Source organism: Camellia sinensis, chromosome 10 (assembly GCF_055761805.1).
Source record: "Camellia sinensis isolate YWXY chromosome 10, ASM5576180v1, whole genome shotgun sequence".
NCBI lineage: Eukaryota > Viridiplantae > Streptophyta > Magnoliopsida > Ericales > Theaceae > Camellia > Camellia sinensis.
In genome coordinates, this window is record NC_138970.1 from 66,022,346 (window position 1) to 66,048,905 (window position 26,560).

General features: G+C 43.3%; 1 protein-coding gene across 1 annotated transcript in view; it reads right to left on the bottom strand.

Moving 5' to 3' along the window:
- Positions 1-1,103: 1,103 nt before the first annotated feature.
- Positions 1,104-26,560, bottom strand: part of LOC145801151 (uncharacterized) — a 46,241-nt gene continuing 20,784 nt past the window's right edge. The window contains exon 2 of the mRNA XM_082891568.1: positions 1,104-1,498. Coding sequence (XP_082747694.1) covers positions 1,229-1,498 — 270 coding nt within the window. The 3' untranslated portion in view covers positions 1,104-1,228. The remainder of the gene's footprint in view (positions 1,499-26,560) is intronic.

Here is a 26,560-nt window from a genome sequence, read left to right on the forward strand (position 1 = left end):
TGTGAAAATATTTTTAGAAGTTAATTTTATTTTTCACTTTTATAATTTGATTCAAATTTTATTTTGGTCCTTACATTTTAATTCTCGTTTCGATTTGATTCTCACATCCTAATTTTTGTTAATTTTTTCTATGTGTACATTTCAAAATCGTTATTTTTAACTTCCAACTTGAATAGAAGAACCAAACTAAAACTAAGTATAGAATCAAACTATTTAATTTGAAATCATAGGGACCAAAGTGGAACTTGGTTTAAACTATAAGAGTTAAAAGTGCAATTAACCCTAATCTAATTACTAACTTGCTAATTTCCTTACTTTGTCAAAAATAAAATAAAATAAAAATAATAATTAAAAAATAAATAAATATTATCATTTTGCAAACTTATAAGCACCTAATTGTAATTTTCCCTAAAGTTTAACCATATTCATTAGTAATGTGAGAGATTGTGTAGAATATTATGTAAAATATTTGGTATTCCTAACATTGTTCAATTATCATTGGACATGCCATAGGTTTGTGTTCCTTTATCTTATGTTTGGTTCATTGGAATTAAATGAAATAGAATGGTCATTCCATTAGAACATATATTTTCATATTTGGTGTACTAAAAATATAATATAAAATATATTATAAATAGAATTATTGTTTACTATTGTAAAAGATTGATCATTTCACAAATAGGCTAAAATAGGATTATTCCATTTCAATCCACATCTTTATTCCAATGAATCAACTAGTACCTTATCATAACTACTTTTTTCTTAGCTGTAAGATGTATAGGTAAAAAATTGAGTAGTGAAGTTGCCTTCTTGAGTTCGTCGAAAACTTGCAAATATATAATTGGAGTTTTACCTGGAAATTTGGGGCAGAATCTTGCTTCGGTTTTTCTGGCTGGAATTTCCATATCATTTACCTCCGGGCCAAAACACACGAGACTTGGAAGATTTAGAAGGCTGACAAAGGATAAGAATCTTTTACCTAAAAAGATATCTTCTTCATTTTCCCTGGTAACAATCCTTTCTACCTTCTCGCAATGTTCAACTGTGAGATCAAGTAGTTTCACAAGGACATTGGCCATGGAAATTGTGAATATATATCTCAGGTTGTCACAGTGTTGCACTGTTAGAAATGTTAGATATTCGAAACAATGAGTTTGTTGGGAAATATTCTTCCATATGTGCGTTAACTTTGGCAAATACATCAATTCCAATACGATTAACTGAGCGATTAATGTTTCTTTCTCAGCAACATCAGCACATACCCCTCTTGGAGATCAAATATCATTTCCAGTGAATCACACCACCATACTTTTAGCCCTTCTATATTGTGCAGCCTTTGCATTAACTTGGACGAGACAACACTTGATAATTTTCCACAACACTGGACCCGCATGAATGTTACTTTGTCAAGGCATCCGATTTCAAGTTGATTGTGCCATATCTCAGTTGGCTCATCTATTCCTGTGACATTAAGTGTTCCCTCGGTGCTTAAAATAAACTGCAACTGTTATCACCTCAATTGTGTTAGTGACATATTTACTAATCCATTGTTTAGTTAAAAAATGAAGATCGGGTTAATAGTCAAATACATATCATTTCTAACAAAATAGTCAAGTGACTAATTATTTAGGACTAACAGTTCATTGTATCGTAATTCGCCTCTATCTAGTCCGTCCAAACAAACACTTCTTAGTGTTAACACCATTTATTTGGGAGCTGGGAACAATTGACAACACAATAATGATATACAAACAGATAAAAACATATAACATTTGTATACAGAATGATGTGGTTGCACTAAGACTTATCCTTTTAAAATTATGTGCCCATTAAAATGACATTTAATTACAAAAAATACCACCATTACATCATTCTAGAAAAAAATTAGGGAAAATATCCTATCAGTAGAGTTTTGAAAAATAATTACAAATTAGTAAGAAACTTAATAAATATTAATAATCAAAATTGTGAACTTTTTCACAGTTATATTTTTTTTTTCTTTTCTGACATCCACTGTGATGTAATAATCCCAAAAAAATTATGCCTAATTTTTTTTTTTTTTAAAGAATGGATTGAATTTCTTGAAAAAATCTTTGACCGCATCAATGTTAAGAGTTTATTCTCCTTGATTTTGCGTACCCAACAATTCTTTCCTCTTCAAACATTTAGAGGTTTACCCTTAGTTTAATGAATATTGGAAATATTTTCTTTGAAAGAATGGGTTGTTAATGTTGAATACTATAATTTTAAGACAACTCACTTACCTTTCTATCCAAAAGATGGTGTTGAGCTGAGTTAAAAAATTCCACTTCTCAAACATTGCTCTCTTGTAGCTCTAGCATGCGATGCAATGCTGAAGGGAGTGCCCTCATGTTGGGACAGTTGATTACTTTTATTTTCTTGATGAATGATCCTTCAAATGTGTAAGCTTGGGGACATAAACTCTTGAGGCTTGGCAGATGATAGAGTTTGAGACTATTTAGTTGAGGGAACATGTAACGCCCTCAAAATAATACATAATACCCAACATTTTAGACATGCATTGATACAAAAGAAATCAACCATTTCTATTCATCAGAGTAATTCTTACAACTGTATTACATGTTAACAACAAAAGCAAATGCCCTATGGGCTTACAGCTTTCCAAGTTAACACTTGGTCACAAAAACGAGAGTACTAACTCAATACATATTAAGCCCTTGGCTTGAATTTACATGTAGTACATCAAAATAAACATAACAAAAAAAAGAGTCTTCAACTCTCATCATCATCCAAGCTATGTCCTTGGAGGTGGCATACTACTTGTACCTGAAAATAATGTCCCATAAAGGGTGAGCCAACGCCCAATAGAGATATGCTAAATACAGTATGAGCAATGACTAAGATATTAGCAATTGATAAATGTTCAGTTTTTCATAAACCAATTCATAACTCATTTCCATTTCACTTCAGTTTCCATTTCTCCTCAGTTTTACAATTTACATCAACGGCTCAGAACCTGGCCAACCACTTATATGAGACAATGACTCATATTAAACATTTCCCATTTTTACAATAGATAGACATACAAGCTGTATCCACATTTCAACAGATATGCATATTAGCTATATCAACACTTCCAATGACAAGCATATGAGCTGTATCAACACTTCCAAAGATAAGCATAGGAGCTATATCAACACATTATCTGACAAGCATATGAGCTGTATCAGTGGAGTCCATCCCCTATCTCCTCCCAAATGACATCCGGTTTAGAGGTCTATCCCCTATCTTCCCCGAAACCGTAGAGTACATCCCCTATCTCCTCCCACACACACAATGTATATACACATAGGTCATATACACAATCAATCAATACATAACGTTAATGTATTCTATCAACCGTCATACTCTATGACATATCCAATTGATTAGTTTTAGTTTGCCTAATCATCATGCATTGTCTACAACAATCAAAACTACCCTCCACCGGTAGCCCAAGCAATTATTTCTAAACCGATAATAAAAGCTCCAACAGATAAAATATCAATGTTTTCAAAAGTGAGCGATTAATAAATCAAACTCCACTATTCAACCATATAATGAGTCAATTTCATTATTCCCAACTCAATTCCATATAACCATTATTTTCTCAAATTAATCATACAATTAATTTATACAACCAATTAGGGTTTTCTAACCCACTTCCCAATATTGACCCAATGGCCTATATATCAACAACCAACAACAAAATCATTATTTTGAAACCCAAAATACATATTATGAGCCCAAAATCACAAAACCCTCTTTAATACATTTTGAAACCCTAAGTCCCAAAATCACCCAACTACAACACTTTATCAAAACTACCAAAAAATCTATGTCAAAGACCATAAGAGTGAGTAGGAATCCCTACCTCAAAATATGACACCCAAAGAAGAAGATGGCGAAAACGAAGTTGCTCCAAACCACGAGTTTCTCGGATCAAAAGATAGCCCTCGACGATCAACAACCTTTTTGTGAAGACCCAAGGTGAGGAAAACACCCTTGCTAGATCAATACTTAGAGAGAAGTTATGGTTTTAGAGAGTGGGCTCTCAAATGGCTTTTTGGAAAAGTAAGAGAGAGAGAGAGAATGCAAAAAGTGATTTTAAAATGCCCAGCTGCCAACTGATATACGACATTCCCGCTCAAGCGGAGAACACAACGCTCGAGCGTCAAGAACAAAATCTGGACACGCTCGAGCACAAGAAGGCCCGCTCGAGCGCCAAGACACAAGAATAGAGCACATCTGCTCGAGCGCGAAAACCAGTCCGCTCGAGCGTAGATTTCCCCCTCCCAGAACTTACACCAAAAAGGTACTACCCGCTCGAGCGCCAAGAAACCCGCTCGAGCGTAAAGAAACCCGCTCGAGCGTAAAAATCACACCTGCAGAAGTTTTGCAGGGACACAAAATACTGGGGGTGTGCAATCCCCGCTCGAGCGCAAGAAGATCCCCTCGAACGGACCCCCTAAAAATTGGGCAACAAGGAATTGAAACCAAGGCCTAACCCACCTGTAACAACCCTACCCAAAACATCCTAAAACTCAATCAAGTGGAATTAAAGGACGACAACAAGATAGATACAACTACCAACTTCACGGAACCGAGTCCGGAATACAACAGAACAATAAAGGGACAACCGGGATCGCTATAACCTCCCGCCCTTAAAGAATTTCGTCCCCGAAATTAAACATAAGTTTTTCAAAAATAGGTTTTGCTCCATTCTTAACAATATTACAACATAATATTAAACAACCCGACCTATTACCGGTCAATCCCATCTCTTTTCAAGAGACAAAACACATTATTCATAACAACGTGCATTATCATGCATTCTTTTGAAATCTACCAATTTCAACTTGTTTCTCACGATTTCTTAACACATGCAACATTTATATTATGCTTGCATTTCCACAATATACTTAACATACGCAATGTTAAAACAAACTTCCATTAACCAAAACATTCACAATGTTTTACAACTTAAGACATATACAATGCTCTTAAAGTTCAACAATATTACAGAATTTCATTACAAAATTACACATCAATAAACATGTCCGGATACTTTTCACGGACTTCCAACTCACGTTCCCAAGTGGCTTCCTCCACTCCGTGATGTTTCCACAAAACCTTCACCAAGGGAATGGTCTTGCCTCGCAAGACTTGATCCCGCCTATCCAAGACCCGAACCGGTCTCTCCTCATACGAGGCATCTTCATCTACCTCCAAGTCGGTCCAATCTAACACATGGGATGGATCCGGCTCATATTTCCGAAGCATACTCACATGAAACACGTCATGCACTCCGGACAACTACGGCGGTAAAGCTAAACGATAAGCAACCTCGCCAATCCTCTCAAGGATCTCAAAGGGACCAATAAACCGAGGGGATAACTTCCCACTCTTCCCGAACCTCATCAAACCCCGCCTAGGTGATATTTTCAAGAAGACATGATCACCTACCTCAAACGCCAAAGGCCTCCTCCTACGGTCGGCATAACTCTTTTGGCGACTCTGGGCTGTAACCAGCCTCCTACAGATAAGCTCAACTTTCTCCGTCGTCTCCCTAACCAACTCCGAACCCAACAAAGGTGCATCACCCACCTCGGCCCAACACACTGGAGACCTACACGGTCGGCCATATAAGGCCTCAAACGGTGCCATACCAATGCTAGATTGAAAACTGTTGTTGTAGGCAAACTCCACCAAGGGCAAGTGCCTCTCCCACGTCCCACTAAAGTCAAGGACACAACCTCGAAGCATATCCTCAAGGATCTGAATAGTACGCTCGGACTGCCCGTCAGCCTGAGGATGATAAGCCGTACTAAAGGTCAACTTAGTGCCCAAGGCACCCTGCAAACTCTGCCACAACCTAGCAGTAAAACGAGGATCTCTATCTGAGACGATCGTCACTGGGACCCCGTGCAATCTCACTATGTCCCGAACATACAAGTCGGCGAGATGATCTACCGAATCTCTCATGCGCATAGGAATGAAGTGCGCCGACTTAGTCAACCGGCCTACAACCACCCAAATGGCATCATTACCCCGCTGAGTCCTCGGAAGACCAACAACGAAGTCCATAGTGACATGCTCCCACTTCCACTCGGCAATAGGCAAGGGTTGCAACAAACCCGCTGGCCTCTGATGCTCGGCCTTCACTTGTTGACAAGTAAGGCACTTCGATACGAAAACAGCCACATCTCTCTTCATACCCCGCCACCAAAACTGGCGTCCCAAATCCCGATACATCTTAGTGCCTCCCGGATGCACTGCAAGGCGCGAATGATGGAACTCTCGGAGTACTTCCTCTCAGCAACACTCCGGCACAAACAAACGGTCTCGGTATCTCACACTCTGGTCGGGATACACCGTCAAACCCTTCTCAACCTTCCCATTTGAGATCTTCTCTCGGAGGGATTCTACCTCAAGGTCACCTCTCTATGCTTCTAACACTCGAGTCACGAGTGTAGGCTGGGCAACAACAGAAAACAAGGCCGCAGCCTCAATAGATTCGCCCAGAAGCAAATCAAACTCACCAAGCGCACCCAACATCTCCCATTCCCGGATGGCTATACAAGCTACATCACTAATGGATTTCCTACTAAGGACATCGGCCACAACATTGGCGTTTCCCGGGTGATAGTGCAACTCAAAATCATAGTCCTTAATGGACTCCATCCATCTCCTCTGCCTTAAATTCAAGTCTCTCTGTGTAAACAGATACTTCAAACTCTTGTGGTCCGAGAACACCTCGAACCTCTCGCCATAAAGGTAATGCCTCCAAATCTTCAAGGCAAAGATCACTGCTGCTAACTCGAGGTCGTGCGTAGGGTAATTCTTCTCGTGTATTTTCAACGGACGTGAGCCATAAGCTACCACTTTCCCCTCTTGCATCAACACACAACCCAAACCCTCTCGTGAGGCATCACAATAAACTGCGTAACCCAACCCTCTCTCCGGAATAATCAAAACCGGAACGGTGGTCAATCTAACCTTCAACACTTGGAACGACATTTCACAAGTCTCACTCCATACAAACTTGACCCCTTTCCGCGTCAATCTAGTTAACGACGAAGCTAGCCTGGAGAAATCTTTCACAAATCGACGGTAATACCCAGCTAATCCCAGAAAACTGCGGATCTCAAACACACTCTTAGGCTGTGCCCAATCTTGCATTTCCTCAACCATGGATGTATCTACAGACACCCCTTCCCCGGATACCACATGGCCTAAGAATTTGACTTCCCCTAGCCAGAACTCACACTTCCCAAACTTGGCATACAGCCTATGGGCTCTAAGTAACTCAAGCACCACTCTCAAGTGTTCCTCGTGCTCCTCCTCAGAAGGCGAATAGACAAGAATGTCGTCCACGAAAACGACTACAAAACGGTCTAAGAATTCCCAGAAAATCCGGTTCATCAAATCCATAAAGACTGTCGGTGCATTGGTGAGCCCAAACGGCATCACCAGAAACTCATAATGGCCATACCGCGTACGGAATGCCGTTTTCGGAATATCCTCCTCCCTGACCCTCAATTGGTGGTAACCCGATCTCAAGTCTATCTTAGAGAAACAACAGGAACCCTTCAACTGGTCAAACAGATCATCTATACGGGGCATAGGGTACTTATTCTTGACCGTAGCCCGATTCAACTTCCGGTAGTCTATACACAATCTCAAGGCACCATCTTTCTTTTTAGCAAAGAGGGTCGGTGCTCCCCATGGCGAAACACTAGGGCGAACAAAATCCTTATCTAGCAATTCCTGGAGATGAGTCTTCAACTCACTCAACTCGGCTGGGGCAAAACGATAAGGTGCCATAGAAATCGGCGCTGTGCCGGGCACTAAATCAATAGAGAACTCTATCTCTCGGTGAGGTGGCAAACTAACGAGATCCTCGGGAAAAACATCCGAATACTCACAAACCACCCTCGGCAAAACAATTTGGGTCTCATCACACTCACCACTCATAAAGCTAGCAAGTAGACCACTAAACTCATTCCGCCCTCACGGATCATACATCGGTGGCAACACACTACCAACCCGATCCCCCAAGAAATGGAAACACTCCCCGCTCAAGGTACAAACCGTGACCCTCTCGCGGTAGCAATCAATAACAGCCTGGTATGACGATAACCAGTCCATTCCCAAAAAAACATCAAAACCCTTCATGGGCATGACAACAAAAGGAAAAAGAAGCCTGTGGTCGGCGACCTCTATATCACAACCTCTAACACCTTGTTTCAAGATCAACTTACCACCAACAGGCGATACTACACATATAGGAGATGCTAACTGTGCCAACTCCAATTCCAAAACAGATGCAAATGCAGCAGACACAAAAGAATGAGATGCACCCGTATCAATCAATACACTAGCAACCGAGTTGCAAAACAGAAAGGTACCTCTCACTACTGATGGAGCCGGTACTAGGTCCTGCGCGGTAACAGCATACACGCGCCCTGTAGGCCCCTGATCCACTTGCTCACCTCTAGGAGCAAAAGACTGTTGCACTAACTGGGACGACGAAGCTCCCGGATTGGCCCTCAAGGCCTGCACAGACTGAGTTGGCTGATAACCCTGCGTCTGCCTAGAACCAGACGCGCCCGAAGTGGCACTCAACTGTGGGCAAAACCTCTTCAGGTGCCCAGGCTGACCACACTGATAGCAAGACAGAGGCTGGCCCCTGCCCTGACTCTGGCCCTGAGGTCTAGCTGAAGAAGAAGCAGCTCGCTGACCCCCTCCCTTCTGCGGGCAAACTGAAGACTTGTGACCCAGCTGGCCACAAGCAAAACAAGTCAAGCCTCCCTGACTACCTCTCCCAGAGCCCGCACTCGGCACTGGAAAGGTCGATCTAGCCAAACTGCCCTGAGACTGCTGAGGGTTAGAACCCCTCTGTCTCCTGCCGTCACCCTGACCATCTTGGCTCCTCTTTGAGCCTCTCTGCCCCTCGTCTTCCTCCTGCATCATAATCTCCATATGAGCAGCAACATCCACCAAACGTCTATACTCTCGGATAAACAACCCTCCAACCCTCAGCTTGAGCCCACGCCTCAACTTTCGCTCAAACTCAAAGCAACGGCGTTCCTCGAACGCCACCAGTTCAGGTGCAAACCTGGACAAACTACTAAAAGTAGCCTCAAACTCGGCCACTGACAAGCCCTGTTGTTTAAGCTGGCAAAACTGTTCCCTCAGCTTCTCCCTTGCAGCTGAAGATAAAAACTTCTCCTGGAAAGCATTCACAAATGCCTCCCGTGCACCACCAACACTGCCTTTCTCGTACTTCCACAATTGACCCGCATCTCCCTTCAGTTGGAAGGATGCCAAGGTCACCTTCAAAGTTCCGTCCTCGATGCCCAGCATCTCAAACGTCTTCTCCATCTGTTCTAACCACTCGTCAGCCTTAAGTGGCTCTTTCGGATCCCCAACAAACTCGTCCAGGTTAGACCGGAAGAATTCCCTCTTCAAGAAAGAAGGCCCTGCCTCAACAACCTGATTCTCAGCTCTGAGAATATCCAAAGCTCCTGCTATCTCTCGGGCCAAGGCGCCCATAGCTTGCTGACCCGCTGGCTCGGCCACATTGGCTTGGCCAACTCCTTCCTGCACTGTCGAAATGTCATCCGGTAAAGGTACCTCCTGCCTACCATGCCTGCCACGCCTATCACGCCCTCGTCTTGACATCCTAATAAAGGTAACCAAGACTATTAGCACATTCACAAATGTGCCAGAGCTATAACACTCGCGTCCTAATGCATGGACAACTGTAATTTATTCCACGTAAGTACATAAACACATAAGCACTTACGAATTTCATTTCCGGATAATGATAGTCCCGAAGCGTTACTAGAGTTCCGGTTAGAAACAGCATTGATCAAGTACTTTTCCAACAAGACTCCCAGAAACCCAGGGATCCAATCAACGTCCTAGAAACTACATTCCATACCCACATAGTCACATAAGCATGTTATCAATTAAGCACATAGCATATGACACTACATCTAAGTCTCTATCAAGCGAAACAAACCCATTGTGATCCTAATCACATCCCACGTACCCAAAGTATTCGAACCCGGTACGCTCTGATACCAAGTTGTAACGCCCTCAAAATAATACATAATACCCAACATTTTAGACATGCATTGATACAAAAGAAATCAACCATTTCTATTCATCGGAGTAATTCTTACAACTGTATTACATGTTAACAACAAAAGCAAATGCCCTATGGGCTTACAGCTTTCCAAGTTAACACTTGGTCACAAAAAGGAGAGTACTAACTCAATACATATTAAGCCCTTGGCTTGAATTTACATGTAGTACATGAAAATAAACAAAACAAAAAAAGAGTCTTAAACTCTCATCATCATCCAAGCTATGTCCTTGGAGGTGGCATACTACCTGTACCTGAAAATAATGTCCCATAAAGGGTGAGCCAACGCCCAGTAGAGATATGCTAAACACAGTATGAGCAATGACTAAGATATTAGCAATTGATAAATGTTCAGTTTTCATAAACCAATTCATAACTCATTTCCATTTCACTTCAGTTTCCATTTCTCCTCAGTTTTACAATTTACATCAATGGCTCAGAACCTGGCCAACCACTTATATGAGACAATGACTCATATTAAACATTTCCCATTTTTACAATAGATAGACATACAAGCTGTATCCACATTTCAACAGATATGTATATTAGCTATATCAACACTTCCAATGGCAAGCATATGAGCTGTATCAACACTTCCAAAGATAAGCATATGAGCTATATCAACACATTATCTGACAAGCATATGAGCTGTATCAGTGGAGTCCATCCCCTATCTCCTCCCAAACGACATCCGGTTTAGAGGTCCATCCCCTATCTTCCCCGAAATCGTGGAGTACATCCCCTATCTCCTCCCACACGCACAATGTATATACACATAGGTCATATACACAATCAATCAATACATAACGTTAATGTATTCTATCAACCGTCATACTCTATGACATATCCAATTGATTAGTTTTAGTTTGCCTAATCATCATGCATTGTCTACAACAATCAAACTATCCTCCACCGGTAGCCCAAGCAATTATTTCTAAACCGATAATAAAAGCTCCAACAAATAAAATATCAATGTTTTCAAAAGTGAGCGATTAATAAATCAAACTCCACTATTCAACCATATAATGAGTCAATTTCATTATTTCCAACTCAATTCCATATAACCATCATTTTCTCAAATTAATCATACAATTAATTTATACAACCAATTAGGGTTTTCTTACGCACTTCCCAATATTGACCCAATGGCCTATATATCAATAACCAACAACAACATCATTATTTTGAAACCCAAAATACATATTATGTGCCCAAAATCACAAAACCCTCTTTAACACATTTTGAAACCCTAAGTCCCAAAATCACCCAACTACAACACTTTATCAAAACTACCAAAAAATCTATGTCAAAGACCATAAGAGTGAGTAGGAATCCCTACCTCAAAATATGACACCCAAAGAAGAAGATGGCAAAAACGAAGTTGCTCCAAACCACGAGTTTCTCGGATCAAAAGATAGCCCTCGACGATCAACAACCTTTTTGTGAAGACCCAAGGTAAGGAAAACACCCTAGCTAGATCAATACTTAGAGAGAAGTTATGGTTTTAGAGAGTGGGGCTCTCAAATGGCTTTTTGGAAAAGTAAGAGAGAGAGAGAGAGAAGGCAAAAAGTGATTTTAAAATGCCCAGCTGCCAACTGATATACGACATTCCCGCTCGAGCGAAGAACACAACGCTCGAGCGTCAAGAACAAAATCTGGACACGCTCGAGCGCAAGAAGGCCCGCTCGAGCACCAAGACACAAGAATAGAGCACATCCGCTCAAGCGTGAAAACCAGTCCGCTCGAGCGTAGATTTCCCCCTCCCAGAACTTACACCAAAAAGGTACTACCCTCTCGAGCGCCAACAAACCCACTCGAGCGTAAAGAAACCCGCTTGAGCGTAAAAATCACACCTGCAGAAGTTTTGCAGGGACACGAAATATTGGGGGTGTGCAATCCCCGCTCGAGCGCAAGAAGACCCGCTCGAGCGGACCGCCTAAAAACTGGGCAACAAGGAATTGAAACCAAGGCCTAACCCACCTATAACAACCCTGCCCAAAACATCCTAAAACTCAATCAAGTGGAATTAAAGGACGACAACAAGATAGATACAACTACCAACTTCACGGAACCGAGTTCGGAATACAACAGAACAGTAAAGGGACAACCGGGATCGCTATAGAACATGATTATATTTTTTGCGACTTCATCATCTACTTTTGGTTCCTTATTAACAATCGCTTCCAGCACACCACATTCAGCTACAGCTATTTCTCGTAGTTTCACAAGAAGTTTGGCTTGAGAAGATGAGAATATATATCTCAAACTGCTACAACCCACTACTGTTAAGGATGTCAGGTTCTGAAAGCTTAGAATTCTTAGTAAGTTGTTCTTCCAAACATGTGTCAACTTTGGTAGATAAAGTAGGACCAATTTTGTTAATGAAGGGAGTACGATATCTAGATAGCCTTCCCTAACAATTATTCCTTCAAGATCAAATGCTACTTCCACAGATTGACACCACGCCACCTTAAGTCGTTCAAGACTCTGCATGCCCTTAATCACTTTCGATGGAAAAAGAATATTCGATAGCTTACGACACAGCATAATAATGATTTCTTTCACTTTAGGTTGAAGTTCCCTAGGCCATATCTCCATCACGTTATCCATTCCAACGATCGACAAATTCTCAAGGGTAATTGTAGACGTCCCCGAACGCCCTGGGAGGGATGAGTCCCCGTTCTGTTCATTTGGGGTTCACTACAGTTCGGACTCTCAATTTGTCACGGTTCTAAATCTGAACCAAAGAGTCCAAATCTGGCAAATCGTTTTGAGAAAACAGATTTTAAAAGAAGTGCCAAACATGGACTGCTTTGCCAGATATAGAGTCGCCACCTAAATATTTCATTTTGAAGAAATTTAGGAAACCCTGACTCGTTTGCCTAAGGCCACGTGTCTGTCATCACCAAAGTTACCTCGGCTCGGGAACTTGGATACGATTGGGGAAGGTCACTTCGTGAGCACCCCCGCTCGCCCGATCAAAGATCGGCCTCTACTAACCATGATATCTATTTTTGAAAACATTATGCGTTCTTATTCCGGTTATTAGCCTAGATTTACTATGTGATGCGCACAGCATACAAGTACAGACTGGATCGCCTGAATTGGAACAAAACATTTCATGTTTGTTTGTTTGAAAATGGTTTGATGGTGCTACTCGCAAGTAGGCTAAGACGTGGATTTGCTACCCTCAGGTGGGCTTAGAAAACATGATTTTGCCACTATCTAGTGGGCTTAAAACACACAGTGAATGAATTGTTCCAATCCAAATAACCTAACCTTCACCCACAGGCATTCAGGCAGTTATATCACATAAGCAATTAGCCTCATGGTAAGCATGCTATCATGGCAGTCACTCAAACGCATGCAAGGATGCTAAAGCATAAAACTTACCGAGTACTCCAAGCCAAAACAGAAACTAATTAGAAATCCATGCATGATCCTAATTATACAGAAATGCCTAATGCAACACATGCAAAAGTGCAACTATAGCAGGCTCGGCTATTCTAGACATGGCATAGGAAATGCTACAGCTAACATGTATTCAACTTGGAATTGAAAATACAATGCAGTTAGTATGATGCGCCGAGCCCGGTGCATGCAAAACAGATGAATGAATGCAAACATGCTATCATACTGTATGCTAATTGAAACATGTCCTAATCTAACCATCATAAGCGGGTAAATAAAAGGGAGAAAGACGTGGGGTTGGAAGACATACATCACACACACGCACACTTATTACAACATTGCCCTCGCGCAGAGGGTCCGAATAAATAATATACAGTCCCAAATGAATAATTACAGTCCAAATATGTACAAAACCCTAATTAATTAGCAAATTAAATTAGGAAAGCAATAAATTGGCATGCAAGCCAGGGACTGCCTCAAATCTGCTCCGGATAATGAATGATGCATGCTCGGGTTGCCTTGTGCGGAGAATCCCTCGCGATGCCCCGGTTTGCCTCTGTTTGTAATTGTTCTTGGGATGCGTGCCAAGCTCCGGAAGGATGTCAATTTTTTATTTGCTGCAACAGAGAGCAACAAAGGGGCATGGCAAAGTATTTTCACATATGTATGCATGACTACTCTTCAGGGAGTGTAGTCCTCGGTCCTCGTGCCACCAATCACGCATATCGATGCATGATGGCCGAGGAGTCGAATTGCACTACTCAATATGAAATGAATGCACATATGGACACAACAAGGCCTAGACTCCATCATGGATAATCCGGAGTGTCGGCGACCGAGGAATTGAGACACGTTCCGTCACTCGGAGTACGAAACGCCCCTCGTTTCCCGTGCTCGGGCTAACTCCTATCCCCAACACGATGCAATATGCATGACATGCATGAAATGAAACTAAGATACAACCTATCATGCACAATGCTAGGAAATGGCATACACGATGCACGAGATAACATGGCATACACAATGCGCTAACATACGGCCTTGCATACACAATGCTATGAAATGAAATGGCATACACAATGCAATATGGGCTTACACCAACGTGAGTGGAACTCATCCGCACTCACATAGGAGGCCATATGATGAAAATGAGACAACTCGAAATGCGTGCCCACGTGCACGTGAACCGAGGATCGACCCTAAGGCACCAAATGTCACTCTAACAAGACATGGCAAGGCATGGAATATGGCATACTAGCATGCAAATTTAAGTAGCAAAATATGATACAAAACGGCCCCAAAACATGGAAACATGGCACCCGATACATGGAATGAGACCCGAAACATGAAATTAGGTACATGGAATGACCTATGGCTATGCAAAGCATGCATTATTCGAACATGAAGTGTGAAGACAGAATCAAGAAAGTCCTAAAAAAAGCATATTTACAGTTTTAAGCAAGGCCAAAAAGTGAACACAAATAGGGCTAAGTTAACATGCAAAAATGGCCCCAAAAGAGAGATAATGAAGCAAGTAGAAGCTGCTGGCCCTAAATGGCCAAGAGCCCTTCAACAAAGTTGAAGAGGGGCTCAAAACATGGTATTTTACAATTAGTGACCAAACCCAAAACAGTGCACATGCAAGCTTAAAATACTATGCAAAATAAGGCCTAAAGAGAGGTTTAAACACAAAGAGCAAAAAGGGAGCTTCAAACAGAAAAAGTCCCTTGATCAAACATGAATAGGGGGTCGAAATAAGGCTATTTACAGTTCGTACCAGAGCCCAAAAACACAAGCACAAGGGGATAACAAAACATGCAAAAGTAAGGCCAAAGGAGGGATGAAGAGGAAAGTGACAAAAGGAAGCCTCAAACAGTGAAGATCCCTTCAACAATGTTGAAGAACGGATCAAAATAAGCCACTTTTCAGTTTATGACCAAGCTCAAAACAGTTTACAAATGAGCCTAAAATACTATGCAAGAAAGAGGCATACAAGAGAGGTAAAGAAGCAAGTGGTAGCTAGAGACCTTAAACATGGAAGGAGCCTTAATCAATCATGAAAAAGACATCAAAACATGACTATTTTTAGTTAGGGTCAGAGCCCAAAAATGTAAGCAAGTATGGCTTAGATATAGAACAAAATAAAGCACAAAAGAGGGAGAATGAAGACTCACCCTTGTAGACCAAGCTTCAGCAGCTCTTGGCTTGAGAAAAGGTGGTTCTAAGCTCTAGAAAACCAGCTCCAAGTATAGGAAAGGATGGTGGTGGTGTGGTGCTATGTGGTGGTGTAGAAAGGGGTGTGGGATTTGAGGGGTTTTGAGGGTTGGAGTGTAGAGAGAGAGAGATACAATGTAGGAGGCTTAGACAAGATTTTCTAACCCTTCAAAGGGGAGCTGGAGGGCCTAGATATATAGGCAAAAGAGGGGGGAAAAAGGGGGGAATGGAATTCAAATTTCCCCCCAAAAGTTGGCCCCCCCGGATACAAAATCTGGGGGGAAACAGAGGGCATTTTTGTAAAGTACCTGGAGAGAGGATCATGGCCGGCCGGTTTCCTAGGGTTTAGGTGGCCGGTCTGCCTTCCCCATGGCCGGTCGGCCAAGGGTCAAAAGGGTCAATGAAGGTTAATGGCCGGCCATGCCAAAAAGAGGGCCTCTCATGTGTGCACAACACAACCATGTGGTCAAAAACTGGAGAGAATGAACCAGGAGAGAGAAAAGGCCACTTTTATGAGGGGTTCAAAAGGGTCACACACAATTACTGGCCGGCCATATGATATTGGTGGCCTCCCGGGTGTGTACAACACAAATATGTGGTTTGGGGCAAGAAAAAGTGGCCTTAGGGTGGTCAACATTGGCTTTTAAGTGGGAAAAACGGGCGACGGAGGGCGATGGAGGAATAAAACATGGTCGTCAGAACAATTGCTGGCCTCCCACCCTTCTACGACCTTCCTAACAATGAAGCAGAGGTCCCTGCCAAAAATGAACTCAAACCGATGCAAAATGGAGGTTCGGGGGCCAAAACGCGCAGCCCGAGGCCCCAAAAACTGACTGTTAGGCACTGGAAGTGGTGTTCGACCACGAAGTTGGTTTTTCAGACCGCAGTGTCCTTCAAAAGGGAGTAAATAAGATGCATGCCAAAAACCAGAGCAAACGGAGGTGGTTAAGCGGTCCCGAACCGAGGCACACGGCCAACGGCTCCGAAAAACCAGAAATCGGACTCCAAACGGGCAAAATGGCCTACGACCACGAAACGTAGCCTACGGCCACTGAGAGATGATCTGCGAGACCTCTCTCTCCCTTCTGGAAGAGAAACAGAGAAAATCGAGCCTGGTTCGCGAACCGAGGCAAAGCACGTAAGAGCCCTGAAGTTCGGAGGCAAGGCTCGTAGCCGAAACTTTGAAACCTCAGAACGAGCACAATATGCAACATTACCAAGCGCTCAATCAGTGACGTCTGAGTCTTAAGGTCGGTCAAAAATGGGGTGTCTACAGTTGCCCCTCTTTGACAGAACTCGGAAGTCATAAGTGACGGGAGTGAATGTCAAAGCCCAGAGACGACCCATTTTTGACAAGGCCAAAGACTTGGACAAACAAACAAAATACCGATAAATAAATGGTTGTGCCCGCAGGCTGCCTACGTATCCCTTTGCAAGGAATCAAACCAGCGTAGTTCAGGGGCAGGATGCAGATGATATGCAGGAAGACTTTGATAATTGGACTTATACGCTACGCGAAGCCGGTTTTATAATTGGACTTATACGCTACGCGAAGCCGGTTTGATAATTGGACTTATACGCTACGCGAAGCCGGTTTTGAAAGTTGGACTTATACGCTACGCGAATCCGGTTTGAAAATTGGACTTATACGCTACGCGAAGCCGGTTTTGAAAGTTGGACTTATACGCTACGCGAAGCCGGTTTGAAAATTGGACTTATACGCTACGCGAAGCTGGTTTTGAAAGTTGGACTTATACGCTACGCAAAGCCGGTTTGAAAATTGGACTTATACGCTACGCGAAGCCGGTTTTGAAAGTTGGACTTATACGCTATGCGAAGCCGGTTTGAAAATTGGACTTATACGCTACGCGAAGCCGGTTTTGAAAGTTGGACTTATACGCTACGCGAAGCCGGTTTGAAAATTGGACTTATACGCTACGCGAAGCCGGTTTTGAAAGTTGGACTTATACGCCACGCGAAGCCTGGTTTGATAATTGAGGATTCATGCAATGTACTGTAATGTAGTGGCTAAAATGCAATGTAATAGCTAAGAGGTAAAGGTACCTTACAGGGGCGATTGGCAATGACTTACCTCATGCTGCTGGGGATCTTTCGCTTCTTCTTGGTTGAACTGCAGGTACTACTTTTCTCCCTGACTATGGTCGCAGCTTTCCCTATTCTCCAACAGGGTGAACGAACTAGGTTGGTTCAATATCCAGAATTGAGGCGCATACACATGCTATCTCAATCTATGGGGCTGCCATACAGATTTCAGGCCGAGGATATACCTCTGGGTATTTAAACCAGACTTTAGCCTCGGAAATCCCGAACCTTTGTGTTCTAGGCATGAGCCATTCGAACTCTAGTTTCCACCGTCTCAGTTGGCCTCCTAGGAACTCACCGTAAACATAGGCAGGTGGCTATACCAGACCACGGGAAGTCGTTCGGGCATGACAAACACCAAAGGGATTACACCTTTAGAGGTTTTAAGGTCTCCTAGACCGGAAAGTGCACAAGACGGTGCGAATAAATGCAAGTGCGATGTGCAAAATAGTGCGAGTGATGCTGCAAGATTTAAGGTCTCCTTAGACCAGAGGATTTAACGTCTCCTGGACCAGGTGAGTGCACAAGACAGTGCGAGCTAAAGGTGAGGTGCGCAAGATAGCGCGATAAAATGCATGCACAATGCAAGTAATGGTCACGGCGCAAGATAGCGCGATGCAATACACTAACAAGTGCAGGTGAGGTGCGCAAGATAGCGCGAATGATACAATGCACAAAATAGTGCAATACACTAAACAGCGCGATTGATTTGAAATGCACAAGATAGTGCGATGTGATATGCAAAGCACAAAATAGTGCGATGAATGCAATGCACAAGACAGTGCGATGGAGGTGCGCAAAATAGCGCAAATGATAAACTGCACAAAACAGTGCGATTGTGGTGCGCAAAATAGCGCGAGTGATAAACTGCACAGAACAGTGCGACGGAGGTGTGCAAAATAGCGCGAATGATAAACTGCACAAAATAGCGCAAAACAGCCCGAATGATTAGAAATGCACAAAACAGTGTGATACGCTAAACAGCGCGAGTGATTAGAAATGCACAAAACAGTGCGATACGCTAAACAGCGCGAGTGATTAGAAATGCACAAAACAGCGCGATACGCTAAACAGCGTGAGTGATTTGAAATGCACAAGATAGTGCGAGTGAGATACGACCACAAGATGCACAAGACAGTGCTAGTGAGATACAAAGTGTAAGTGCACAAGACCGTGCGAGCGAGATAAAATGCACAAGAAAGTGCGATAAAATGCATCTTCTATGCAAGTATGGGGGGCATTTTCCATGCAAAAGATACGAGCATTTTCTATGCAAGTATGGAAGCACATTCTATGCAATATTGAAAGCAAGCATATTCTATGCATGAAACAAGCAAAGCATATTCTATGCGGAATCGAAAGCAAGCATATACTATGCATGAATCATAACGATGCGTGGCACGCATGCAACAACAGTGTATATGAAAGTTCACATTCTACGCAATAGAGGAGCATCAAATATGTACTCTAGTGCCTCTGATTTGCCTCTTAAAGGGCTTCGTAACTCACTCAGCTTAAAAAGGGCACACCATGTTCATATTGGCGAGAGATAACATCTGCATGTGAAACCCTCGGGTGCTGCTTGGACTGCCATTCTGACTTGAAGCAGGCTTACACTTGGGGTCGAGATACACTCATACTCCAGAGAAACAGCGAGGCCTGAGAAGGTGCACCTGGAATGCAGTCTCGGATTTTGCTAAAGTTGAAACATGCTAAGATGCTTCAAATTTTCCCTCTTTTCTTTTGCTTTGCAGTCTGGAACCTAAATAACTTCAGATATGTCCTTGTTTTACTATTCTGACATGACCTAAGTTGAACTCTGCGATTTTATGAAAGAACCAATCCTGTTTTGCACAAATGTGGAGAACGACACGTCACTCTGAGCACAAAACGATTTTTGAAATTGAAATGAGAAAAGGGTTCTCAACCGGGTATTGAGCCTACAACTGACCACAGCCAAAACGACTCAACAATGGAAAACAAAGGTAGAACAACCTAAACACAACTTAACAAAGGAAAAACAAGGTAAAATGACCTAAACACATTTGTTGACACTCAAACGACTTAAAACAAGAAACGAGACAAACAAAACGCACAAACACAACACTCAGCTGTGTTACAAAGGTGAGAGACCTCTCGGTGCACGAGGAGCCAGTTTCTCCGGGTATTGTTTCCCACCCTTTCTCATTTGTGATTCTCACATCACTCGGCCCTCAAGCTCTGTTTTTCTGAAAAAGCCCTTTCCTTACTTTTTCTCTCAGCGCACACCTCTCTATTCTTCAATCTCTCATTTTAAATCCCTCCCCTGGGTGGTTGATGGATAAACAGAAAGTTATGGGCTCTTGCCCCTAGCATTCCGCTAGATTCTTCTTCTTCTGCACGTGGCTAGTGAGTTTCTCCCACAGAGGGGATGTGCTACAACTGGGTGTGTAGTAAATCTTCAACTGACATCGGTTGACGATGCTCTTCTGGGAAGTTTGGACGTGATCAGATCTGTCCAGATGAGGGAGTGGAATATCTTGATCCATTCCAGTTCGTGCTTCGCACTTGGCTTGATACCTCATTGCTCGGAGGGTGAGAGAGCTTTCAGCCCTTTTGTTGTTAACTTCAGTTGTGCCCTTTTCTGGCAGGTAGAGTGCCCTTCTTGGCAAGTATTGTGGTAATGGGGAAAAGACAGAACACCTGACTCAACTGTGCCCCTAGTTCATCATTTCGACCATTTTTTGTTTTTGGCTTTCTACTAAGGCAATTTTGACCAAAATGAGAGATCGATTAACATGCTTGTTCAATTTTCTGATTTAAAATCATGCAAGTCAGGTTATGAGCACTGAAAATTTTCCTTTTTTGGGACCAAGAAATGGTCCAGTTTTGGAAAAATGGAATAATTTTTGAGAGAAAATTAGTCAACCTCATTAAAAATTCTCAAAAACTATTTTTGCAAACGGCCACTGCTCAACGAGCACGGAACCCACTCTTGAGATGCACAACTTCAGATCCGAAGGAAAATTGCCCTGTGCTTGAAGAGAGCTTCCTGGCAACGAAAAGTTGCCCCTTGTTTGAACGGCACAGCAGCGTATTGAATGGCAACGGAAAGTTGCCCCTTGTTTGGATAGCACCGCGGCGCATTGTAGTCAGTCCTCAGAGTGACGAACATAACCAAATTTTCAGATTTAGAGAAAGCAAAGGTGATCAAAATCATTACATGGACACAGTGTTTTACGGCTGGACTTCAGAATGAAGTTGCCTACGTATCCCAAAGATGAGAATCAAGCCTCACGTAGTTCGGGGTTAAGGTACGCTCGGGTATTTAACCTCTCCTTTTTATGCTCTAACTTTTGCCAAAGTCGCCCTTTGTGGGTTTTCAACCTTGCGAGCTATGTTTTTTTTCTTTTCAATTTTTGTGTTCTTTTCTTTTCATTTCATTTCTTTTTTGATTTTCTTTTTTTGTTCTTTTCTTTGCATCTTTCTTTTTTGTTCTTTTGTTCTTTTCTCTTTTTTGTTCTTTTTCTTCTTTTCTTGCTCTAACTTTTGCCTGGGCCGCCCTTCCGGGTTTTCGGCCCAGCGAGCCTCTCAAGGGTAAAAGTATAGCTTTGTCCATGTCAAATGGTTTTGAGATCCTGAAGTCATCTGAATCCAGGAGAATGGCTGTTGTTCGCTGACAATGCAAGAGTCCATCCAATGGAGGGTGAATTTGCCCCTAGTGTTTGTGGATAGGAACTCAGTTGTCCTTCAACAATGTCTTCTTCTTTCCTCCCTTCTGGGGTTTGGCATTCTTGCCGATCTTCATGTTGGACTCTTTGAGCACATTTGAAATTCTTGCCCCTAGTTCGAGGGGTGCTCCTGATCTGGCTTCGCAAGCTTCTTGATCTGACTTTGTTACCACTAATTCACGGGCTGCTCTGGATCCGGCCACACAGGCCTTACATTGTAGTTGACCTTTGAACTTTCTGAGTTCTAGTCCAAGGTTTGAAAATGAGGAGTCGAGTCTCGAGGCTGAGAGCGATCCTAAGCTGCACAATCTCAAAAGCGATTCCACACAGGTCTTCGCAAGACCGCGTAAAACATTTTTTTTGAAATCTTTTAAGAAAGCGACTAATCGCTCGCGCTGAAGACGGTGTGGGACCAATCTGGATCAAGCCAGGATCCTTCTCAGTACTCACGTTAACAAACATGATTTCATTCATTAAGGGCTTAGCACGCCTCTCTTTCTCTTAATTTGATCAAAGTTTTGCAAATCCCGAGGAATTCCTTCCCCTTTGTTTTCATCACAATGTTCAAAAGGTTTTGAAAAACTTAGGTTGATGCAATGATTTTCAAAGCACAGAAAAGCAGGTGAAAAGCACTGTCGTTTCATTCAGAACTTCTGGCACAACTGGCACAAGGCAGAAGCGAACACAAGAATGTGAAAATCACTGCTGTTCATTCAAATCTGTTGGCGTTACTGGCTCCAAAACAGAAACAGACTCAAAAGAAAGCAAAAAGACAAACACAAAACAAAATAGTGATGCCCGAGGTAACACCCCTGGAATCACCTGACTCTAACAAAACAGAACTGACTCCGTACAACAAGACAGACCCAACTGACTCAGTAAGAAAAGACTGACTCTGTACGACACAACAAAACTGACCCAATACCCAAGTCAGAAAGCACAAAAACTGGTATTTGCATATTGCTCAGAATAGTGCATGCCATTCCCACGTCTGGAGTTAATCGAGCGCTGCCTGCAGGTGGTTCATCCCCCGATCACATAACATTATCCCCCCAAATTCACCGATCAAGTGCCGATAGACTTTGCTGAGCTCGGCGGGAGGATGACCCCATTGTCAAATAGATCCTGTACTTCATGGCGAAGACGGAAGCAGTCGTCGGTAGTATGGCCAGCTTGTTGATGGTACGCGCAGTACTGGGTAGCATCATGTGTAGCCGAAAGAGGGTTTGGGAGAGGCCGAGGCTCAAGGGGTTTGAGATGGCCTTGTCCAATAAGGATTTGGAAAGCTTTGGACAAAGGCATATCGAGGGCATGGAAGACCCTCCGACCTCGGGGTTGGTACTTCAAGGCTTGTGGATTTTTACTAGGCGCACCAGCAAAGAGATTGGCAGGTGCTGGCCTAGTTTGCCGATCTCTTCCGAGTGGAGGATTAGAGATAACAGGATCGTATCTGGTATGACAGCCCTTCTCCCGATGTTCCCTTTGATTCAGACTGCCCCCAACTTGAGTAGCGAAAGTGTCATCCACAGCTTTTGCAACAACTGTGAGGACTTGCTCTTTGTTCAGTCCCTCGGCTTTCAAAGCCTTAACAGCGAATAGGAGATGTTCATGGGGATCCATGTCTGCCCCTACCTTGTTCTTTCCACTCGCCTCCACTTTGCCAAGGAATTGGCCTTCCTCAAATGCAGCCCGTCCCAAGATCGGGGAGCCTTTTGACATGAAGTTCCCGGTATGTGGTGTGGTCGATGATGGAGCCAATGTCCTGGAGGCCAGATCTGTTACGGTTCTTTGAAGATCTTTAATCATTCCCATCAACTCAGAAGTAGTGGGTTCACGAGTTTGAGATGGTTGAGGTTCAGGTGCACCCATCATGCATAAGTCCATGCTTTCTGGGATAAATACCTCAGGCTTGGGTACATGGGCCAGGGTGATGTATATGCTGGGGTCATAGGTGGATGGCAATATATGGATGAGATTGAGGTAGGCAGGAGAAGTTTGGTCATTGGGGTCTGAAGGTGGAGCTATTGTCCAATTGTCGATGAGATTTTGGACTTCATGACGAAGGCAGTAGCAACGGTCGGTGCCATGACCGCGCTGTTGATGGTACATACAGTACTTGGCGGGGTTATGTCTGGCTGGGAGTGGGTCAGGAAGAGGTTGAGGATCGAGGGGTTTGAGATGCCCTCTTTCCATCAAGGCTTTTAGTGCGCTAGTCAGGCTCATGTAGAGGGGGGTGAAAGTTCTGCCCTGAGCTCGGGCTGGGCTGGCTGGTTGTAGGCTTGGTTTGGCAAAAAGGTCGGCTGTGGCGACTGTATTAATTTTAGTAGGTTTGGGAATGGTGCTACTTCCAGCATTGGTACTCCTTGAAATCATCCTTCTTGTCGGTTCCCTTGTTCTGGGAATGATCCCATTGTTGAACGCATTCTCGACCTGAACCCCCAGTTCATGTAGACTTTTGAAAGTGAATAGTGGAGCGACTATCAACTTTTACAACATATCATGCTCGAGGTTTCGCACCATCATCTGCAGTTGATCCCTCTCAGAAGGGCGACGATCTGTCATTTGTGCTGCCTTTGCTCTCCACCTCACAACAAATTCCACAAAAGGCTCTGTTGGGTTCTGGCGGGTTGCTTCAAGCTCTTGGATGGTCATTTCAACTTGGGTATTGTAGGAATACTGATCGACAAAGGCCTCAGCCAATTCTTCCCAATTTTGCTTCACTTTGTCCTCCAACTTAGCGTACAAGTGGCTGCTACACCCGACAGGGTTCTTCCATACAGAGAGAGTTTTTGTGGCTTAGTCAGACCCATCGGCTTCAGGACATCCAAGGAAAGTCGGATATGTACCATTGGATCTCCAGACCCATCGAAACGGTCGATATATGGCATTTTGAATCTGTCTGGGAGCCGGATGGCAGCCTCGGTGTGCCCATCCTCAATGTCGGGAATGGAGTTAAGGCCTTGTGCCTTTTTGAATTGCTTCTCAAGGTTTGCAATTTTCACTGCAGTCGGATTGAACTCATCAACATGAAAGGGTTGAGTTCTCTCATTAGGCTGCACCAGGGGTCTGAGCACCTGAGCTTGAGTCAACCTTTCTCAAGGATTCGGACACTGCAAATCTTCAACTGGCGGAAGTGGGTCAAAGTTCGGCTGGGGTCCCAAAGCTAGATGTGAAGCAGATGTCCCAGATGGGTACTGCGTTTCAATACTAGTCTCAACCTGCATGGCAGTTCCCTGATTTAACGCTGCTATCACGGCCACAAATTCTTCTAAACCCTGTGCCATCACGGGTCTGCTGATGATGTGACTGGTGACTGTCAGATCAGATGAACCAATGAGCCCTGTCTAGCCCTTCTTTGCCTTGCCTTAGCGAAAGAACACTGGTTGCCCTTGAATTGAATCTCTGACCTAACAAAGTCTATCAGCACTAGTCCAATGTACCCAGGGGATATCGGAGCCTTCTGAAGCTATGGTTTCCAGACTACCTAGTAAAAGAGAAAACATGCAGCATCTCAGCCTAACTTCACCAAAACAGATACGAGTATAGTAGGATGACTGTGCCCTCTACTGAATTCTGCCCCCAAAATTCTGCCTCAAATCTGATACCCTTGGGTAAAACTGATTCTTCACATTCTGATGCCCACAGGCCTGATACCCAGACTTGCAAACTGATACATGCATTCCTGTAGAGACGCACTCTAAAAGCACATAGCAAGCAAGTGAGAGCCAAAACAACCCTATGTTGGGGTAGGGTTTCCCTGTCCTATTTTGTCAGGAGCTAGGGTTTCACTACGCACGCAGCGGTTTCAAACAACCTAAATCAGGTAAGCAACCTGTCCTAGCTTGGAATGGTCACTATGGATCTGAATATGCACTAAGTCGAATGGTCAAAAGGGTGCCCCGGTAAAACCGGGGTTTCTGTTCCCATACTGGCAGAGCCCACAACCGGTCAGCCTTATGGTCATGCCTTGACAAGACAAGCTTCCGGCAAACCGTTCAGGAATAGCAGATGGCAAACACGGTGTCCTAGGTGCACCAATGCAAATGGAATGCAAAGAAACACATAAGTGTAATCAAAACAAGATATCATGAGTTCGAGTCAAGTTCTCTAAATCCCCAGCAGAGTCGCCAGAAACTGTAGACGTCCCCGAACGCCCCGGGAGGGATGAGTTCCCGTTCTGTTCATTTGGGGTTCACTACAGTTCGGACTCTCAAATTGTCACGGTTCTAAATCTGAACCAAAGAGTCCAAATCCAACAAATCGTTTTGAGAAACAGATTTTGAAAGAAGTGCCAAGCATGGACTGCTTTGTCAGATACAGAGTCGCCACCTAAATATTTTATTTTGGGGAAATTTAGCAAACCCTGGCTTGTTCGCCTAAGGCCACGTGTCTGTCATCACCAAAGTTGCCTCGGCTCGGGAACTTGGATACGATTGGGGAAGGTCACTTCGTGAGCACCCCCGCTCGCCTGATCAAAGATCGGCCTCTACTAACCATGATATCTATTTTTGAAAACATTATGCGTTCTTATTCCGGTTATTAGCCTAGATTTACTATGTGATGCGCACAGCATACAAGTATAGACTGGATCGCCTGAATTGGAACAAAACATTTCATGTTTGTTTGTTTGAAAATGGTTTGATGGTGCTACTCGCAAGTAGGCTAAGACGTGGATTTGCTACCCTCAGGTGGGCTTAGAAAACATGATTTTGCCACTATCTAGTGGGCTTAAAACACACAGTGAATGAATTATTCCAATCCAAATAACCCAACCTTCACCCACAGGCATTCAGGCAGTTATATCACATAAGCAATTAGCCTCATGGTAAGCATGCTATCATGGCAGTCACTCACACGCATGCAAGGATGCTAAAGCATAAAACTTACCGAGTACTCCAAGCCAAAACAGAAACTAATTAGAAATCCATGCATGATCCTAATTATA